This window comes from Pecten maximus, chromosome 1 (assembly GCF_902652985.1).
Source record: "Pecten maximus chromosome 1, xPecMax1.1, whole genome shotgun sequence".
NCBI lineage: Eukaryota > Metazoa > Mollusca > Bivalvia > Pectinida > Pectinidae > Pecten > Pecten maximus.
This window is the reverse complement of record NC_047015.1, coordinates 13818914-13838637: the sequence shown is the minus strand read 5'-3', so window position 1 is coordinate 13838637 and position 19724 is coordinate 13818914. Positions and strand designations below refer to the sequence as shown.

Genomic DNA, 19724 nt, shown 5'->3' with positions numbered 1-19724 from the left:
TATGTACAGCGAATTTAGATCACAATTATGTACAGAGTTTAGATGATACTAAAAAAAAGTAATAATGTACAGCGAATTTAGATCACAATTATGTACAGCGAATTAAGATCACAATTATGTACAGCAAATTTAGATGAACAATTTATTTTAAATTCATGTGTACGACTTTAGGATTAACACTAAATGAAACCATCTTATACATTAACCCTGCAGATTGATATTCAGGTTGATATATTCTCTCATCAACGAAGCATAACCCATTTTTTCTAATATTTAAAATCATTTTTTGGTCATTAAATATTAATCCATATTAAATGGTAATGATTTAACATTGAAAATATTTTTCATCAATGTAAAATAAAAATGAAAGGGTTTTCGTCATCTTTTATGGAAAGATATTTATTTTCATTAAATAATATTATTGTTAGTGTCCAAAATACCATGGAAATTTTAGCGCAGTCCTGGAGAATTGTGGTTTCATCAATGTAGCATGGTCTAAAGCTCATCAATATTGAATTTGCATTTTTTTTTCACCGTTTAGATAAGAAAACACAAAGCTATCTTAATTTCGATAAATTACATCCCTATATTATTTTTAAAAAAACTTGGGAGACTTAAAAGTGTGAAAGAAGTAGCAAATCCTCGTCTAAATTTAGGCTAAATCAGCATCAGCATAAGGAACATTAATGGTACCACTCCTTTTACCATTTTAATATGGGGGAATTAATTCCGACAATTCCATTTCGCTGATAAACGTACCTTCATATGTTTGAATCTGCAGCAAGGTTATATAATTTTAAAAAGTACGGTATTAACTTAACGGTTAATGTATGAGAACTTTAAAATGGACTCAAATTTGGAGGAATGATGTCTACCCACTACAATTTTTGGTAAATATCTATAGGGGATAAGACATCAAGTTAAGCAATGAACAGTAAATGTTCATTCGTTTGAACCAAAGGAAATAGCTGTATAATGAAACAGAAACGAAGGGATTACAACACAACAATTTCATGCCCATCAATTCAAGTGTATCATTTACATAATACATACCATTTTTACATATGATGAAACCGTAAACGGTCCATTTGTAAGTTCAAGTTGACATCTGCAATTTCATTATTGCAAAAGTGATCATTTGTTTTGAATACACAGTCAATATGTCATGTGTTATCAAACTTTATCGGCGACACCTCCCGTCGGTCACAGAGATTTCATAACATTTCCATGCAAATATGGTAAAATGAGTATACATAATTCTTGCGATACTAGCGAAATTAATTATCAAATTGAAAAAAAAAAATGCCTTTCCTACTTATGTTTTACTGTAAAATGTAAGTCTGCATTGCTAGTTTTGTAGTTTTGCAATATTAAGATCATACATATAGTGTTAGCTAAACTTGTATATTCTGCTTTGTAAAATTGATTCAGTAATCAAGAACGATGTAATGCATTGTAAACAGACCTATTTTACATTAGTTTTTATACCTTTAAAAAAAGAATTTATAGTGTAATACTTTATCAAATTGACTAAAAACGTGAATTACTTTAAAGATATTTACAAACGTGTATTTTTCGTGTGATTATTTAAATGGATCTATTTAAATATCCTACGATTTTCCCAGTATCACATTTCATATATAAATATATACATATTAGGTAGGTATTGTATAGTTACGCAGATACGCAGACGTGGTGTGATGTCGTCCCTACTCAAAACCAAAGATTGATGTCCTGAACAGCTTTAATATTGTTTCTCACAAAATAATCTGAAATATTTTTTGAATTGTGACATAACAATAACCGAGATCATCCTGATATATTTCTTATGAACTTTATTAAAGGGTAATGAGATTTAAAATATCTTCACAGTGTAGATATAAGTATAAACTGGCATAGATTAAAAAAAACATACCTGCTCATCTCATCGACATGGCTATCCTGTATGAGAAAAAACAAAATCAGATACATTGAAATCAAAGCACGCGCAACGAAGTATAACGACGATCAAACTCACATAAAATTGGAATAACAAATTGATATTGGTTGTCATTCATGGTAAATCGTTATCTGAACAAATAGGAACGTTTCATAAATAAAGTAATGTATCAATATTATCGATAATATCACATTTATTTTGTTAAGAGTAATTTTGTTTTGTTATATATCATTAAATACACTTCACTACATGACATTATTTCCTTTAAACTGACAAAATATTGTTCGATTAAAATCATACTTTTATAATCGTCCCAAAATTAAATTGATCCGAATAAAACAGGGGTTGAAGTGACATAAAACTGTGCTAACATGATGAAAACATAACTTTGGAAACTTGCAATGATATCATTACAAATAAAGTGAGCCTATATTTCATGCTGATTTTGAAAGATAACTTTGCTACTTAAACAGGTTTTTGGTTTCAATGATTTTGCAGTAATGCGTTACTTTACATTAAAATCGACTCTCCAGACCAAGCACTTAGAAACGCTGCCGACGTTAAACGGGAATTCGTGACCTTCCAATTATGGCTTCGTTATAGATTGCTAACAGATATTACACTTTACACAAATAAAGGTAAATATTTCGGCATCCATCACCTGGATGGTTTTGAACGTACTTCAACATTTCGATTTCCATACATAGTAAGTAATTGATAATTGAAATAGCATCATTGCATTAAGGTGTTATATTTAGTCTTACATAATAGCTTAAGTAGACAAAATAATGAGAAGCGCACAGGGAGACTAACTCTTATCGTGTTTTCAAATAAAAGATTAAGTAGGGTTTTATTGTAGCTCCAGTAGAACACGTCAGCAGCGTGTATATCAGTGATTAGGTAGTATATAAAGTCGATAAAAGGTCATACAGGATTTACATATATGTTACATGTATGGCAATAGAAAGGCGTCTTTTATTCTACTTACATCGTCCATGAGGTTTTCAAACTGAAAAAGAAGACCAAAGTATTTATATTATATTAAATGATTAATCCAGAGAGAGTAGTTATCAAGAGATGACATGAGTAGAAAAGATTTCCATGTGTATAGTTACTGTCCATTAAACAATTGAACAACACAGCCATTGATACTTCACCGCGCTATCCACATATAGTACAATACATAGCGACTCTGACATTCAATCCTAGATATTTCATTATGTGCTTCAAAGAGCATGAAAAGCAGAATTACTGAACACTAGTCAACAATATATATATATTTCGTTTGAGAATGCACTGGTAAATGGTAAACTGACAACAATTATGTTCCCACGATGGAAACAACCTGTCTACTGTTACAAACATAATGAACAACCATTTAAACCTAAACAACAAACAAGTCCACTAATCACATAAATATCACAATAAAGTTAAACTTGTGGTTTTGTCTTAATAACGATTTTTCTTCAGCGAGAAGTTAACACATACATGTATCATGCGTGTATTTAAGATCCATTACTATACAATGAGCGAACTAATTCATATCGTTAAAGATGTTTAAGTTTACTAACCGCTTCATAGGTCAACATAATAAAACAATACAATCAAACTTAACATTTCACAAATGGAGTAGTCAGAGCGTTACACTCGAACATGTATGCTATATTCATTTTCTCACATAATTCTAAACACAATGAACGACGTATTTAACCTCAGTTTAACCTATTTCATGGATAACATAAAATTAACATCAGTTTAACCTATTTCATGGACAACAGAAAATTAACACCAGTTTAACCTATTTCATAGACAACAGAATAATACTTGTCAGCATACTTACTCACTATTGCAAGCATTAACCATTTATTTTCTTTACATCTTTTTTTAAATGGTTAATCTTTCCTAAGTTTTCACATTTATGATTGTATGTGTTCCTCTGATTTACAACAATGAATGCTTAAAACGCAAAAACATGTATAATTGTTTTTATATGGGATGATTATGTGCTTTCATGACTCCTATACATTGATTTTGCTGTTCATTAGTTGTTGGATGCTTATTATTATATGGATAATCAGTAGGCACGACTAAGGAAAGTAATGTAATCTTACGTGATCTTTGGCCAGAAGAACCATTTAACCTGCGACAAATCTATTTATAATTGAATACACACTTCATCTTATTTCACAAGAGGTACGCCATTGCCCACGCCAGACAAGAAAAATGAAGTAAAAATCGTGTATATTTAAGGAAGCTCCAACCAATGAAAATTTGTTAAATGATGCATAATTATGACTGTAATACTTAATAGATCAATACTTATAAATCTAACACCAACAAATAAAGAAATTTTAATCTGCGAAGATCAGATCGGCTAACAGAAAATAAACGGTTTGATTTGGCTATTGAATTGCTCTAGGTATAAGGTACCAGCACGGATGTCATATCATTGAAATCTAAACCGAGCCATTTGAATAATCAATAACACAATATATTTATTAAATACTAGGTTTTTAACCATGTATGGGATCTTTCTCTGGACAATGCATTACTCAAAGGTTATAACCTGTTTTATAGTCCAGCTGATTGTACTTGGCATAAAAAAACACGAGTTAGCCTAGATCTATTTCATATATTTCTGTTGTTTTCTCTAGTTCGCATATTGTACGTCCTCACCTGTAATACAAATATCTCCTGAACTGTTCACATTTTCACACTGACAACAAGGTATATAAATGCCACACCATAAATTCTTTGTTAATCCTTCATTATAAAGGAACATACATCGTATAATGACTAGGCACTTTCATGCACTCACAATCGTTTGTTGAGTGACGTCAAATGATATGAAAGTATTTCTGTAGTTCAAACAAAATCTTTAAACATCATGTATTCAACCGATAGGATTCACACATGCCATTCGTAACAAAAACAGATCACGTGATGTGTTGGCCAAAATGTTAAGAAGTCTTTTCACAAGTGAATAGTCTGTCAAGAGTCTGAAGTCATTCTCAAGTGACATCGAGTAGACCTGCCATCATATTACAAAATATCAAGAGAGACTTTAACAGCTCTGATTACAATAATGTGGAAAACTCATAATGTTTCAAAGATTAATTTATGATTTTCATTAACAATGGAACACATTTTACAACATTGTGACATAAACAACGGGAAAGTGTTCTAACTGTCCAGTATGTTATTTGGCGACGCTTCTTCCTGGTCGAAAATCGGACTTCTTGTGGTCACACTGGCTTTAGCCTTATACATAGCCGGCTACGCAACCGTATCATGGATGGTGGAGAGAACCATTCGAGAAAAAGTGGACATAACTGTCGGACTATGGAAAATGACAAACTGTTCGAGTACCTGTACTGAGAGCGATGTTCCCGCTGTGTATGCTACAGGTGAGTCAAGATTTTATTGATATGAAACATAATCAAAACAATAACAAAAATGGACATGTAAACATCTTCTGACGATTGATATGAAACTTAATCAAAGCATTACCAAAAATGGACTGGTAAACAACTTCTGACGTTTAAGTCATCAGAACATCAGGAAAAATATCAAATTATCCGGGCCCACCCATTTTTTGTGTAAAATGAAAATTAAACGCTAACGATAATCCATGAGCATATACAATGTATTTCCAAATTTTAGTTTTCTTAGTGTATGTGTTAATGAAAGCCATATCTATAACTCCCATGCATTCAAAATAATGATGGAATATTTAGAACAGGAAACGTCTTCCTCTTCGGAACACTATTCGTCATGATGCATTTCATTTTGCATTGTTTTTTTATTGTTGTTTTTTTCGGTGTTTATTGTTACATTGGTTATTGTTTCCGTTGTTTATTGTTACATTGGTTATTGTTTCCGGTCTTTGTTACATTGGTTATTGTTTCGGCTGTTTATTGATACATTGTTTATTGTTTCGGTTGTTTATTGCTACAATGTCCATTATTACATGACTTACTGTTTTCGGTGTTAATTGTTACATTGTTTAATTGTTTCCGGGTTTCCCCTCTGTATATTCATTTCATCTTATAATGTTACCTCAATAGTAAGACTAACACGGGAAACAAATGTTACTCCGAACCATAACTCCGCCATTATTTGAACAAGATATTGAAACAAACGGCGCAAGGTATATATATAACAAGTCTGGCGTAAATGTCCACTACTTCATTTATACAATCATTGAACACATGAATTTTGATCGACCGGAAAGTGTTCAAAATACTGTATACTTATAAGGTCTAAAACCGTCTCGGGTACATGGCGGATAATACGAAAGCAAGAAGAGAGTAACCAGTTCGGAAAATTAACAGTAGATTATTATTTCTGTTAAAATACATCCGCTTATGTACTATAACCCCATATAGAATTTAATATATTATACAATGTCACTATTAAAACGATAAATTTCACAACCGTACCAGTACTGTGACAATATAAACTGACACCGTATTTTTTTCCGATCTATCACTGAGCGTATCACCTAAATGTGTATTCATCATACCATTATGCCAACTCATTCTCTTTCGTTACCACCAAGTCATATCCAAAACATGGTGATCGTTATCCAATATCCAAAACATGGTGATCGTTATCCATACTATATCTTTTCCACTGCGAAGTAACATTCAAAATACTAACTATTATCCTCAAAAAAACAAAATGACCAAATATTTCAAGTTAAATCGCTTTTATATTCAGAGTAATATTGGCTGTAATTTTTCTGACAGTTAATTTTGAATTCAAATAGCAAAATAGCCCAATATTTACCATGGAACCGCTATTGAATATAGGGTGAAAGCGAGTGCGGTGTTATCATACCAAATGTTTAGGTAAATACTAATGATAATGTCTTAAGCATAGATTAGTGTTACATGAATTAAATTATGGTATTATAGCAGAGTATTGGACCAATGCACTTGAGATGCACATAAGGTGTGTGGATCGATATCTACTCGAGCGATTTTCGTTTCTGAGAAATTGGAGACTACAGACCGTTCTGTGATGTATTTATGCTCAATAAATCTTACCGAAAACTATCTTGACAGAATAGAGTTGACCTCCACAGTACGCTGTTCATTATATCTGCCTACAGCTACTTCAAAGAGACCGCGTCTTAAAAACGTACAACAATGAAGAGTAAATAACCTTATTCCAACCCAAACTTGACGGACCGCGGAAAAATGTACAAAGTAGAGATAATTTTCATGATAAGCTTATAGACCTTAGAGCTGATTTTGTTTACTTAGCTAGCTTCCGGCCTTTACAAATTGTCCTAGACAAATACAGAAAGACATATATTTACGCCGGATTCCACATGTAACAGTTTTGTATGTCACTAGTGTAATATACCCTGGGGTGTTTTTCATTGGTTGTGCAAATCAGGAATCGATTGTGACGTCATTATATGGAATATGGCGTGACGTCATGAACAGTGAATTGCACAAAATGGCTGTTTTCCGACTGATTAGGTCATCCACATTATGGGTTTAAATTCCGTCAAAATGTAAAGTTGCTGTTAATTTTTTATTTGATATGCCATTTTATGAAATTCTTCTCGAAGTTTTTATTCTTGCAACAAAAGCATCTTAGACTCGATTCATCGATCTCATATAAAAAATCCTATAAATATAAAGGTAAAACAATATATCCATATATAACCAGTCTTCTGCTACTTGTGCGTTTCAGTTTTTGACAATGTAATTGTAAACTGTATTTCCACAAAACTGTGAATATCGAACTGATGTTTGATTACACAAAGTTACATACACAATGCTACATACACACTGTTACATATACAATGTTACAGAGTGTTACATAACAAATTACACACAATGTTGCACACTGTTATATATACATTTGTACAATGTTACACAGTGTTACATACACAATTACAAACAATGTTACACAATGTTACATATACAATTACACACATACATAAACAATGTTACACATGCAATGTAACATACAAAATGCTACATACACTGTTACATATACAATGTTACACAATGCTACATATACAATGTTATACAATGTTACATACTCAATTACACACAATGTTACACAATGTTACATATACAATGTTAAACAGTGTTACATAACCAATTACACACAATGTTACACATTGTTACATACACAATTACACACAATGTTACATATACAATGTTACAAAATGTTGCACAGTTTTACATACACAAATACAAACACAATGTTACATATAAAATGTTACAGTGCTACATACACAATTACCAACACAATGTTACACAATACATGGGAAGATGAAGAGGACTTTGTTATAGTAGCTGGGGATAATAGGATATGTATCATCAAACCATCCCACATTACTACGACACACAACACTATACTTGATACTTAAGTAGAATGATATACGTATTTCTATATAAGGCACGTATTAGCACATCTCTTGATTGGCCAACATATTGGAAACGTGCGAGTCAATATTCAAAGCACCACCATCCAAAAATTCCTTTAAGAAAACGTTTGATGTTTAAATTCCTTTTGAATAACTTGTTGTAATGAAAAAATAGTCTATCCACGATCCTCCTTGGTTATTGGAGGACAATGATGCGATATTTTAATGTATTGTTTCGGCAAATTAACACATTTTAGCATGGAAAAAACTTGAAAGACTTTATATCAATCATTGTACTAAACTGTGCCAAGGAACTTTTTGTGTTCGGTGTACGGAACCAATCGTTCACTTGTGACGCCATAATAATCGCTGTATTTCACAGCATTTTTCCTTAAGCATTTATCTACGTTCCGTCTTGTTAATGATAGAGAAAGCACAATTACGCACTTTCATTTCAGAAAAATGTAGTTTAGTGACCTGAAAAGTCAAATGGCCCCAAGCTGTTGATTTCCCGTGCTCAGGTCTATATACTCAACAAAAGTATATAATTGACAGATAGTCTAGTTAGGCAGGTCACAGTACCTTTAGGAGTGAATGCGAGATCAACATAAAATAATAATTTGAGTACAGAAAGGTCTTTGCTTTCTTTATTACTATATTATGTACTTCCTACAGAAGGACCAGCGTCATGTATAGTACGATCGCATGTGATTGTTCATAAGACGGAAATCATGTACAGAGACGTAAATGCCGAAAATTTAAATCATAACCATTAACACAAACCAAATTATTAGCATAACGTCGATATCGGTTTATACACAATTACTGATTAAATGTTATGGAAATTGAATAAGTCAAACGGCTTTTCTTCTGTTAAACGCTCACATTAGTACACGTATAACATTAACCATTCATAACACTGAACCAATAACCATAGAGGTAAAATAAATCAAAGTGAATGGAGTATACCTCAACGACAGCAGATAAACACACATAAATAATATAACAAGAGGTCATGAGGGCCTGCATTATTAATCGTTTTAACTATATGCAGATTTCTCAGAACATAGGTCCAAAAATTATTGTCATTTCTATAAATACTATTATTTTCCTTCCTGTTACAAAGATGTTGATACCTAATATTGCTTAAACATCCAATTCCCCCCTTTCGAACTTTTGGACTTTAAATGAGCATTCGTCTTGGTGAGAACGGTTATCGGTTCTGTACTCCGAGTCTCCGACCAAGACAAACCAAGTTTACAAAATTAAGTAACTGGGGTTTTTTTCTGCTTGGTGGTAAGACTGGTCGTCCGATGTTAGTAAAGTGTGATCTAGCAGTGTGTCACGCTATCGTGACCAGGTATGGCAGTTAAATAAGATGACACTTTAAAAGCGTCCATGAGAGGCCAGCCTTCTCGGGAAAACTGTCGTTTGGTGCATTTTTCAATACAAAATGTTTGTAAACAGATATTTTAGACAAAAGACTAGTATGGTAATAATCCGTGCAAGCTTTCAGAAAGGACAAAGTTTTAAAGCAAATAATCCCGAATTTCTGTTCTGTGCCACGACCTTCAACAGTAAGCTTGAACATCTTGCTATTTAGTATAACAACCAATAATCAGGAATTGAATGTTCAGCATTCTATATCCATATGTTTTCATCTTAATTAAAATAAATTGTTATACATACAACAATGTTCAGTCATACAGTCTCATGGTAGTATGGTAGTGTGAAACGATTTTATAAAAATATGGAAATAAAAACTGAATCTATTTATCTAACTCACGCAATGAGCAATTTTAATATTGTAGTGTAAAACTATTTACTTCTTTAATGTGTGACAAAAGCCGATTAAAAATTATCGAAATCACGCAATGCTTCATAAAGAAAATATAGACTATTAAGTGATTGTCCATTTCATCAATAAAAGCGAAAATCAATCTGCCCCAATCATCTATTAGGCGAGTATTATATTTGTTAATTCACATAAAGACTATTTAGGATTAATATCCTTTTATGATGTTTACGAACGCAATTTCTACCATGTGTACCTACATCGCGAGGGTTCCATTAAAATTGTCATTATTTAATATAATTGCGATAACATACAGCAGTGTGAAGACTGTCCTTAACCTTTATACGTGTCTAGACAACATACATGTAAATATTATAAAATCTACCTATGATTGATATTAAATCCTCTGTAACTTCGGGAGGAATCTATCTTTTGTGCCGCACTGCATGCCGACAAATCATCAAACCAACAAAGAAAACATAGGGTCTACACTTAACCTTGTACACTAGTTTATTTGAAAATGTACTTCTGACACAATTATTACTAGTACATTATTGCCTTTACAGTGGAGGTCGTAGCTACCCAATTATACAGCATTTCGTCAAGACCCATTTAACGATTGTTATTTCCAGACCAGCTTGCATCAGAACAAGGACAACAAAGACAGCAACTAGTGCTAAAACAACATTTCTTTTAAACATAACAGCTCATATCCATCCTGTCAAATCCATCCGGCGCCCGTTAATATTGTATGATTGTAGATGGCATGTCTAATTTACCGTATTCCTATATTTTATGTTGTAGGTAACCACAATACTGTAAAGATAATAGCATCCATCACCATCGGGATCCTGGCTATTGTTTTCCTCTTGTATCTTATGTATGTGGCCACGGTGAATGTCCGAAAGAGGGGTGTCGCCTTGACAATAATAGTATTGTGTTTTACCGGAGGTAGGTGTATGCTTTGTTTTGTTTTTGTTTTCTTTTTTATAAATCGATACAATATGAACAAAGAGAAAGGTTACAGCGTGTTCCTCATCTCAAAAGCTAAATTTACATCTCAAAAGCTAAAGTTACACAAAACGTAAATGTTTAAAGCACACCACAACATCTATGCATACGACAGAACTAAAATTTCAACATGTGCTGCTGGTGGAGTACGTTTTATTAATATATACGATTGTATGGAAAGATTTTAAAAAGCAATATATTGAAAACACGACATTGAGTTGTTGGTTTTTTTCGTATTTTAATCATGTTACAATGTTAATCATATACAATGTACTACAATTTAGCAGTAATTTATTTGATGTATTCAAAGTTGAAGTTGTAATTGTAAAATAGTATTTACATCAATACCAAGTTCGCGAGCGATAAATGTCATTCGACTGTATCTAGAATGTTTTGATTTCTTTTTACGTAAACACGTTTTTTTCATGTTTCCAGCTCTGCTGTCATTAATTATGATGATCATATGGTTCGTCCAGTTGCCTAGCAATTTCTTCGTCTCATGGTCCTTTGGATTGACCATCTTCGCAGGACTGCTCCTTCTTACTGTAGCAGGATTTTTACTGATGCAAGATATGAAAAACTTCAAATCCAAAGACATAGAACCAGAAAAAAAGAACCGAGTCACTCCCCCGCCAGTACCTGTCCGAATAATGGACACTCCGTCTGTACCACCCTTCACACCGGATTGGGACCGACGAACAGTGACACCTACCCCTCCCCCTCGACGCTCTCGTTCGCCAGTTCGGTCGGTAGTGTCTCCCTCGGCAGTTCGTGTGACGTCACACTCCGTTATGTCCGTCAACACGTCCGTGTCTTCTACGAGACGGTACGGCACGCCCAAATATGCCTCTCGCTATGACCACAGGGCAAGATGAGCACCCTTTATTCCAAATAACGCTAGTATGAAAATGTGTTTGAAGTCTGCTTGAATAAGTAGAATTTGCGTTGAATTTAGGCATCAATCTCGTTCAACCGGATGTACTTGTCAATCCGAATACAAATGTGAGTTGTTAATGGGTTCCTTCTGTACCTCCTTTGAGCTGACTCCGAACCTTTATAGGGACAAAACGTTTGAAAGCAAGCCAGTGAAAGGACTGCATCCGTATACTCATCAACAAGAAAGCGTTTAGTTTTTAGGTTTCAAAGCAATTGGCTAATTACAGATCACAGTGTTTGATAAATATATAGTAGATTTCCTTTTATCATCATATGCCAAGGTGTGGCGCTTTTACTAAAAAGGACAAAAACCTGACATTAAAAGTACTTTTGTTGACCAGTCATAGGTGTAATTACCTCTTACTGTCATAAGCTTTTCTCGTCACGTCTAACGAATTGTATAAATAAAGTTTGTGTGTGTGGCAGTGATAAAGCGAGGTTATGATGAATATTGAAAACCTGACGCCTATCGACTAGCCAAGTAAAAGGACTATACGGCTTAGCGTGTGGTATGGCACTAGACACCGCAAAATCATGTGAAACCTGATATTCAAATGTCATATATGTTATAAATCATCAAACGACTTCAGAGAAAAGCATATGTAACAAAATGAAATATTGAAAGCAATCGTTGAGGCATTCAATGGCAATACCTTTCCATCATTTATTTTGATTTTGAAATTTGTTTAGGTAATGATGTAAAACGTTACATTATCAACTTTCATACAAAAATAAATGTACTAGCTTGTAATATTTGCCTGTCCGATATTTATTCGATTCTTCTGATTGTGGTTGAGTCATGTTGTTAGTACCATCATATAGCACTAATAGACACAAGCGATTAGCATGCATGTGACAACTAGGTGTGGAGAAAACACAAGTCCAGAACAATGTTTTATATATGATGAGGTAGTGAGGGCAGGATACATGGTCTGGTAAGCAGCCCGTCCTTGAATACGGTACACATAAATAATGCCCTTGGTCAGCCACAACGTTAGAAACATTACAAGTTCAAAATATTCCTTTGAAATAATTTTACACATCTTAATATAACATCATACCAAATCATCAAAAGTATGTTAAATCATATCAAGTCATTAAACTACGTTAGAGAAATAACATGTGTTTATTTTTATTCAGATATATCTATTCATTCTAATATATAGTACCATGGAACTCAGCAAATGTAATTATTAAACTTCATAACTCATACGACTGTCATGTGTTGAGAATGCCAGTTGAATTTTATAGGGCAAACAACACTGAAACGTCCAATGAATGAACAGATAGTGTTTTAAAATATTTATTGGTGTTATCGTGACTTTTCTCATTATACCGATAATATTTCATACCTGTATGTAGGACATGTTATAGTCAATTAGAACCGAAGTGAAAAGGGTTATGAAGTGACATGTTCAATAATTCAGCATCCCCTGTACATTGTATATTACACTTCACTGTCGTCATCCAGGTACAACAAATCGTATAAAGAGCTCATAGATGTTTTGCTACATGTCACCACAGAACACTTTAATATGGTTAGGAACACGCCGCACTATCATATGTCTAGGACCACGCCACACTATCATATGGTTAGGACCACGTCACACTATCACATGGTTAGGACCACGTCATACTTTATGGTTAGGACCACGCCACACTATCATATGGTTAGGACCACGTCACACTTTCATATGGTTAGGAGCACGTCACACTATCATATGGTTAGGAGCACGTCACACTTTCATATGGTTAGGACCACGCCACACTATCATATGGTTAGATCCACACCACACTATCTTGTGGTTTGGATTACGCCAGAATATCATATGGCTAGGACCACGTCACACTTTCATATGGCTAGGACCACGTCACACTATCATATGGTTAGGATCACGTCACCCTATCATATGGTTAGGACCACGTCACACTATATGGTTAGGACCACGCCACACTATCATATGGTTAGGACCACGCCACACTATATGGTTAGGACCACGTCACACTATCATATGGTTAGGACCACGCCACACTATATGGTTAGGACCACGCCACACTATCATATGGTTAGATCCACACCACACTATCTTGTGGTTTGGATTACGCCAGAATATCATATGGCTAGGACCACGTCACACTTTCATATGGCTAGGACCACGTCACACTATCATATGGTTAGGATCACGTCACACTATCATATGGTTAGGACCACGTCACACTATCATATGGTTTGGACAACGCCACACTATCATATGGTTAGGACCACGCCACACTATCATATGGTTAGGACCACGTCACACTATCATATGGTTAGGACCACGCCACACTATATGGTTAGGACCACGTCACACTATCATATGGTTAGGACCACGTCACACTATCATATGGTTAGGACCACGCCAAACTATCATATGGTTAGGACCACGTCACACTATAATATGGTTAGGACCATGTCACACTATCATATGGTTAGGACCACGCCACACTATCATATGTCTAGGACCACGTCACACTATCATATGGTTAGGACCACGTCACACTATCATATGGTTAGGACCACGTCACACTATCATATGGTTAGGACCACGCCAAACTATCATATGGCTAGGACCACGTCACACTATCATATGGTTAGGACCACGCCACACTATCATATGGTTAGGACCACGTCACACTATCATATGGTTAGGACCACGTCACACTATCATATGGTTAGGACCAGGACACACTATCATATGGTTAGGACCAGGACACACTATCATATGGTTAGGATCACGTCACACGATCATATGGTTAGGACCACGACACACTATCATATGGTTAGGACCACGACACACGATCATATGGTTAGGATCACGTCACACTATCATATGGTTTGGACCACGACACACGATCATATGGTTAGGACCACGCCACACTGTCATATATATAGGACCAGGACACATGATCATATGGTTAGGACCACACCGTGCTATCATATGGTTAGGACCACGCCACACTAGCATATGGTTAGGACCACGTCACACTATAATATGGTTAGGAGCACACAACACTATCATATTGTTAGGAGCACACAACACTATCATATTGTTAGGAGCACACAACACTATCATATTGTTAGGAGCACACAACACTATCATATTGTTAGGAGCACACAACACTATAATATGGTTAGGAGCACACAACACTATCATATTGTTAGGAGCACACAACACTATTATATTGTTAGGAGCACACAACACTATGATATGGTTAGGAGCATGTCACTCTAAGAAATGGTTAGGTCATACAACTCTATGATATGCTTGTATAACTATACGAGAGATTCCAGAGAGTGCCCACCATTGAATGATTCTTAAGGTTCAAGATCAAACTTTCTGTAAATATTATTTGCTATTGAAATAGTTTGTACAAACACCAGGGTGTTTGCCAGATTAGCTATGGTTTTACCTGTGTTTCTTTTGAAAATGGAACACTCTTGTATTCACATAGGCCTACCAACTCTTCCTAATAAACCAAACTGGTTGGTTCGTTTACGGCGAGAATAAGTAGAAACTTAAAAAAAACAAGAGATCCCAGAGGGATCTTGGCGCCCACCATTGAATGATCTTTATAGGTTCCATGTCAGATTGATCTTTTCTCTACTTTTCCCTTCCTCTAAGTCTTACTAATCTGTGTAAATTCAGAAACAGCCCTCTAGTACTTTTCAAACAAGGGGAACCTATATATAAAATTTAAGATTTAGCGACAATGGCTGTCTGTCGGCCATGTTGTTTTCGGATTGGTCCCAAAATGCAACACCAAGGACCAAGGGGAACCTACATATGAAATTTGAGAAAGATCCCTTCAGTACCTTCTGTAAAATAGCGATAACAAACTTCAATTGTCAAAATCCAAGATGGCTGCCTGTCAGCCAGGTTGTTTTCTGATTGGTCTCAAAATCCAATATGCATAACTAGGCACAGAGGGGAACCTAATAATGAAATTTAAGAAAGATCCCTTCAGCAATTTCTGATAAATAGCGATAACAAACTTCAATTGTCAAAATCCAAGATGACTGCCAGGCGGCCATGTTGTTTTCCTATTGGTCCCAAGATGCAATATGCAGAACAACAGACCAAGGGGAACTTACAAAAAAGTTTGAGAAAGATCCCTTAAGTACTTTCTGAGAAATAGCGATAACAAACTTCAATTGTCAAAATCCAAGATGGCTGCCTGTTGGCCATGTTGTTTTCCGATTGGTCTCAAAATGCAATATGCATAACTAGGCATCGAGGGGAACCTACATATGAAATTTGAGAAAGATCCCTTCATTGCTTTCTCAGAAAAAGCGATAACAAACTTCAATTGCCAAAATCCAAGATGGCTGCCTGTCAGCCATGTTGTTTACCGATTGGTCTCAATATGCAATATGCTTAACTAGGCACCAAGGGGAGCCTTTATATGAAATTTGAGAAAGATCCCTTCTGTACTTTCTGAGAAAAAGCAATAACAAACTTCAATTGTCAAAATCCAAGATGGCTGCCTGTCGGCCATGTTGTTTTGCTATTGGTCTCAAAATGTGATATGCATAACGAGGCACCAAGGGGAACCGACATATGAAATTTGAGAAAGATCCCTTCAATACTTTCTGAGAAATAGCGATAACAAACTTCAATTGTCAAAATCCAAGATGGCTGCCTGTCGGCCATGTTGTTTTGCTATTGGTCTCAAAATGTGATATGCATAACGAGGCACCAAGGGGAACCTACATATGAAATTTGAGAAAGATCCCTTCAATACTTTCTGAGAAATAGCGATAACAAACTTCAATTGTCAAAATCCAAGATGGCTGCCTGTCGGCCATGTTGTTTTTCGATTGGTCTAAAAATGCAATATGCATAACAAGGCACCAAGGGGAACCTACATATGGAATTTGAGAAAGATTCCTTCAGTATTTTCTGAGAAATAGCGATAACAAACTTCAATTGTCAAAATCCAAGATGGCTGCCTGTCGGCCATGTTGTTTTCCGATAGGTCTCAAAATGCGATATGCATAACTAGGCACCAAGGGGAACCTACATATGGAATTTGAGAAAGATCCCTTCTGTACTTTCTGAGAAATAGCGATAACAAACTTCAATTGTCAAAATCCAAGATGGCTGCCTGTCGGCCATGTTGTTTTCCGATAGGTCTCAAAATGCAATATGCATAACTAGGCACCAAGGGGAACCAACATATGAAATTTGAGAAAGATCCCTTAAGTACTTTCTGAGAAATAGCGATAACAAACTTCAATTGTCAAAATCCAAGATGGCTGCCTGTCGGCCATGTTGTTTTCCGATAGGTCTCAAAATGCGATATGCATAACTAAGCACCAAGAGGAACCAACATATGAAATTTGAGAAAGATCCCTTCAGTACTTTCTGAGAAATAGCGATAACAAGAATTGTTTACGGACGGACGGACGGACAGAGGGAGGGACGGACGGACCACGGACCACGGACGCAGGGCGATTTGAATAGCCCACCATCTGATGATGGTGGGCTAAAAACTATCTAAAAACAGGTAACAGGTATGAAATTATACTTTTCTATGGGTAGCCATATGACATTTACAAAGATACTCCTATACTTGAATTCTAAAAATACATTTTAGATTTTAACTTTCAGTGTTGCAAACTCACCTACCCTATGTAACAACAGACCACTTCAGACGGGGTAGGTACATGTGTCAATGATTTTTTGGTATCTATAATTAAAACTCAGGTAAAATATTGATAGCAGTACCTTTCAGACAAATGGATAAACGACTTGTTTAATTTTTATAATGATGCTAGTTCCAGAAAAGGCTCTGGATTTTTTTGAAAGGAAATAAATTTTGCCATTGGATTTGCTAATTTTGGGCAATGTATAGGTGAAATACATAGATAGTATGTCCTTGGATTGTAAAAGTGCAAGGTAACCTGGGCATCGACCAAATCCTACAACAAACATATCCATCATCAAAAAATCTCCGAAAATCGTTATCCTCCAAAACATCTCCAAAAATAGTTATTGTCCTAAACTAACACCAAACATATTTATCATCAACCAAAACTTTCCCAAAAATCATTATCATCCAAAACCTACAACAAACATATCCATCATCAACCAAACCCTCCCAAAAAATCATTATCATCCAAACTTGTACAGAACATCTTCATCATAAACCAAAACCTCCCAAAAGTCGTTATCATTCAAATCCTACAACAAGCAGTTCTTATCAACAGGGACCCCTCTAGCACATTCATCATCATGAAATTCACACCGTCATCAAAAATAAGCTTTTTAATAAAATCTGATGCTGATTTTATTAAAAAGCTTGAAATCAAACAAAACAAAAATCCTCCTTACAATGTACTTTAAATCTGTAAGCCTTTCTTGGAGGTATAACTCCAAGAGAAGAAAGGCATTCATCAATTAAGTTCAGAACAGGGAAGGATAATAAAAAGAATAGACAGGATGTTTTGATAGAACAGATGTCATTAAGAAGCCGATGTTCACGATCGATTTAAAGTCCTTTGGGGCACACCCAATTAACTCCATTTATGAAACATATCCAACAGTCCTTTAATTTGGTCACGGTTTTATCGTTTCATCATTGTAAATGTTAAAGAGTATATCAATGTCTATGTGAAGAGTGAAAGATGTGTGACTGAGGTAAGTGTATGGCTGACCCTAGATTTAAACTTTACCAAATACATGTACATACATGACAATTTTATGGGGCTTAGGAATAGTTCATATCAACATGGAGAATGAAACCAATCTTTTTTCATATTGGAAGAGATAGGTTCATGTTAGAAAGCATTTTGGCAGCTAGATCTCAAAACTACTTTCACTCATAAGTTATCAAATTGATAACAGCCATAAAAGTGTCCAATGACAATTTGCATAAATATGTATTATAATCAATAAAGAAGAGGCCCATGGACCTTAACGGTCTTTTAATTCTTAAACATATAACTATCTTCTATGTATTTACAATGTATTTCTTAACAGTTCATATGTAAATAGTAATATAATTTTGCCCTTCCTCATAATTCTAACCAATTTTGATTAATTTCCATTAAAATGTGATTTTCCTCCATAAACTATTATAATAGTAAAGTTTAGCACCTCTCCAGCAAGAAAGAAACATGAAATTACACTTTTTATAAGTCTCGATCGAGTATTTGATGCTACCAAATCTGGGTCTGGAGAAAATTTTTGAAATTCCAATCAATTTGACCTAAAACATTGGATTTACATCCAGGAAATTATCTCAGATATATTATCGATCTGACGGTTGCGTTCGTATGCTATAGCTATGTTTTCTCTTTGTTTTCTCTTCACTTCCATTCTTTGACCTGCATTTGATTACTGTGACTTGAACTTTGCTACTCAAGGTCAACTATTTGTATAAATATTGCAGCCAGCAACTTGTGCTGTAGATGTGCTAATTATCAAGTGTATATGTGTCACAGTAATGAAAGAAAAACATTTGAATTGCAATTTTTGGATAATTTTGAATTTTGGTGGAAAACATTCATTTTTCATGATTTGACCTTGAAATGTTGCACACACCTTCATAAGAGCAAGTTCTTTAAAATGTGACCCAAATAAACAATTCTGAAAGAATTTGATTTT

The 19724-nt window shown here is 34.8% G+C and overlaps 2 protein-coding genes across 2 annotated transcripts in view; one reads left to right on the top strand and one right to left on the bottom strand.

The window, feature by feature from the left end:
* LOC117325626 (AP-1 complex-associated regulatory protein-like) overlaps positions 1 to 19724 on the bottom strand; it is a 44476-nt gene that overhangs the window by 12528 nt on the left and 12224 nt on the right. The window contains exons 3-4 of the mRNA XM_033882003.1: positions 2928 to 2948; positions 1916 to 1941 (exon numbers count right to left, since the gene is read on the bottom strand). Of these exons, the coding sequence (XP_033737894.1) occupies positions 1916 to 1941; positions 2928 to 2948 (47 nt within the window). The remainder of the gene's footprint in view (positions 1 to 1915; positions 1942 to 2927; positions 2949 to 19724) is intronic.
* LOC117325631 lies at positions 4898 to 12826 on the top strand. The gene is made up of 3 exons (XM_033882016.1): positions 4898 to 5346; positions 10933 to 11079; positions 11575 to 12826. Exons 1-3 carry the CDS (start codon positions 5136 to 5138, stop codon positions 12012 to 12014), a joined length of 798 nt encoding a protein of 265 aa, XP_033737907.1. The 5' UTR covers positions 4898 to 5135; the 3' UTR covers positions 12015 to 12826.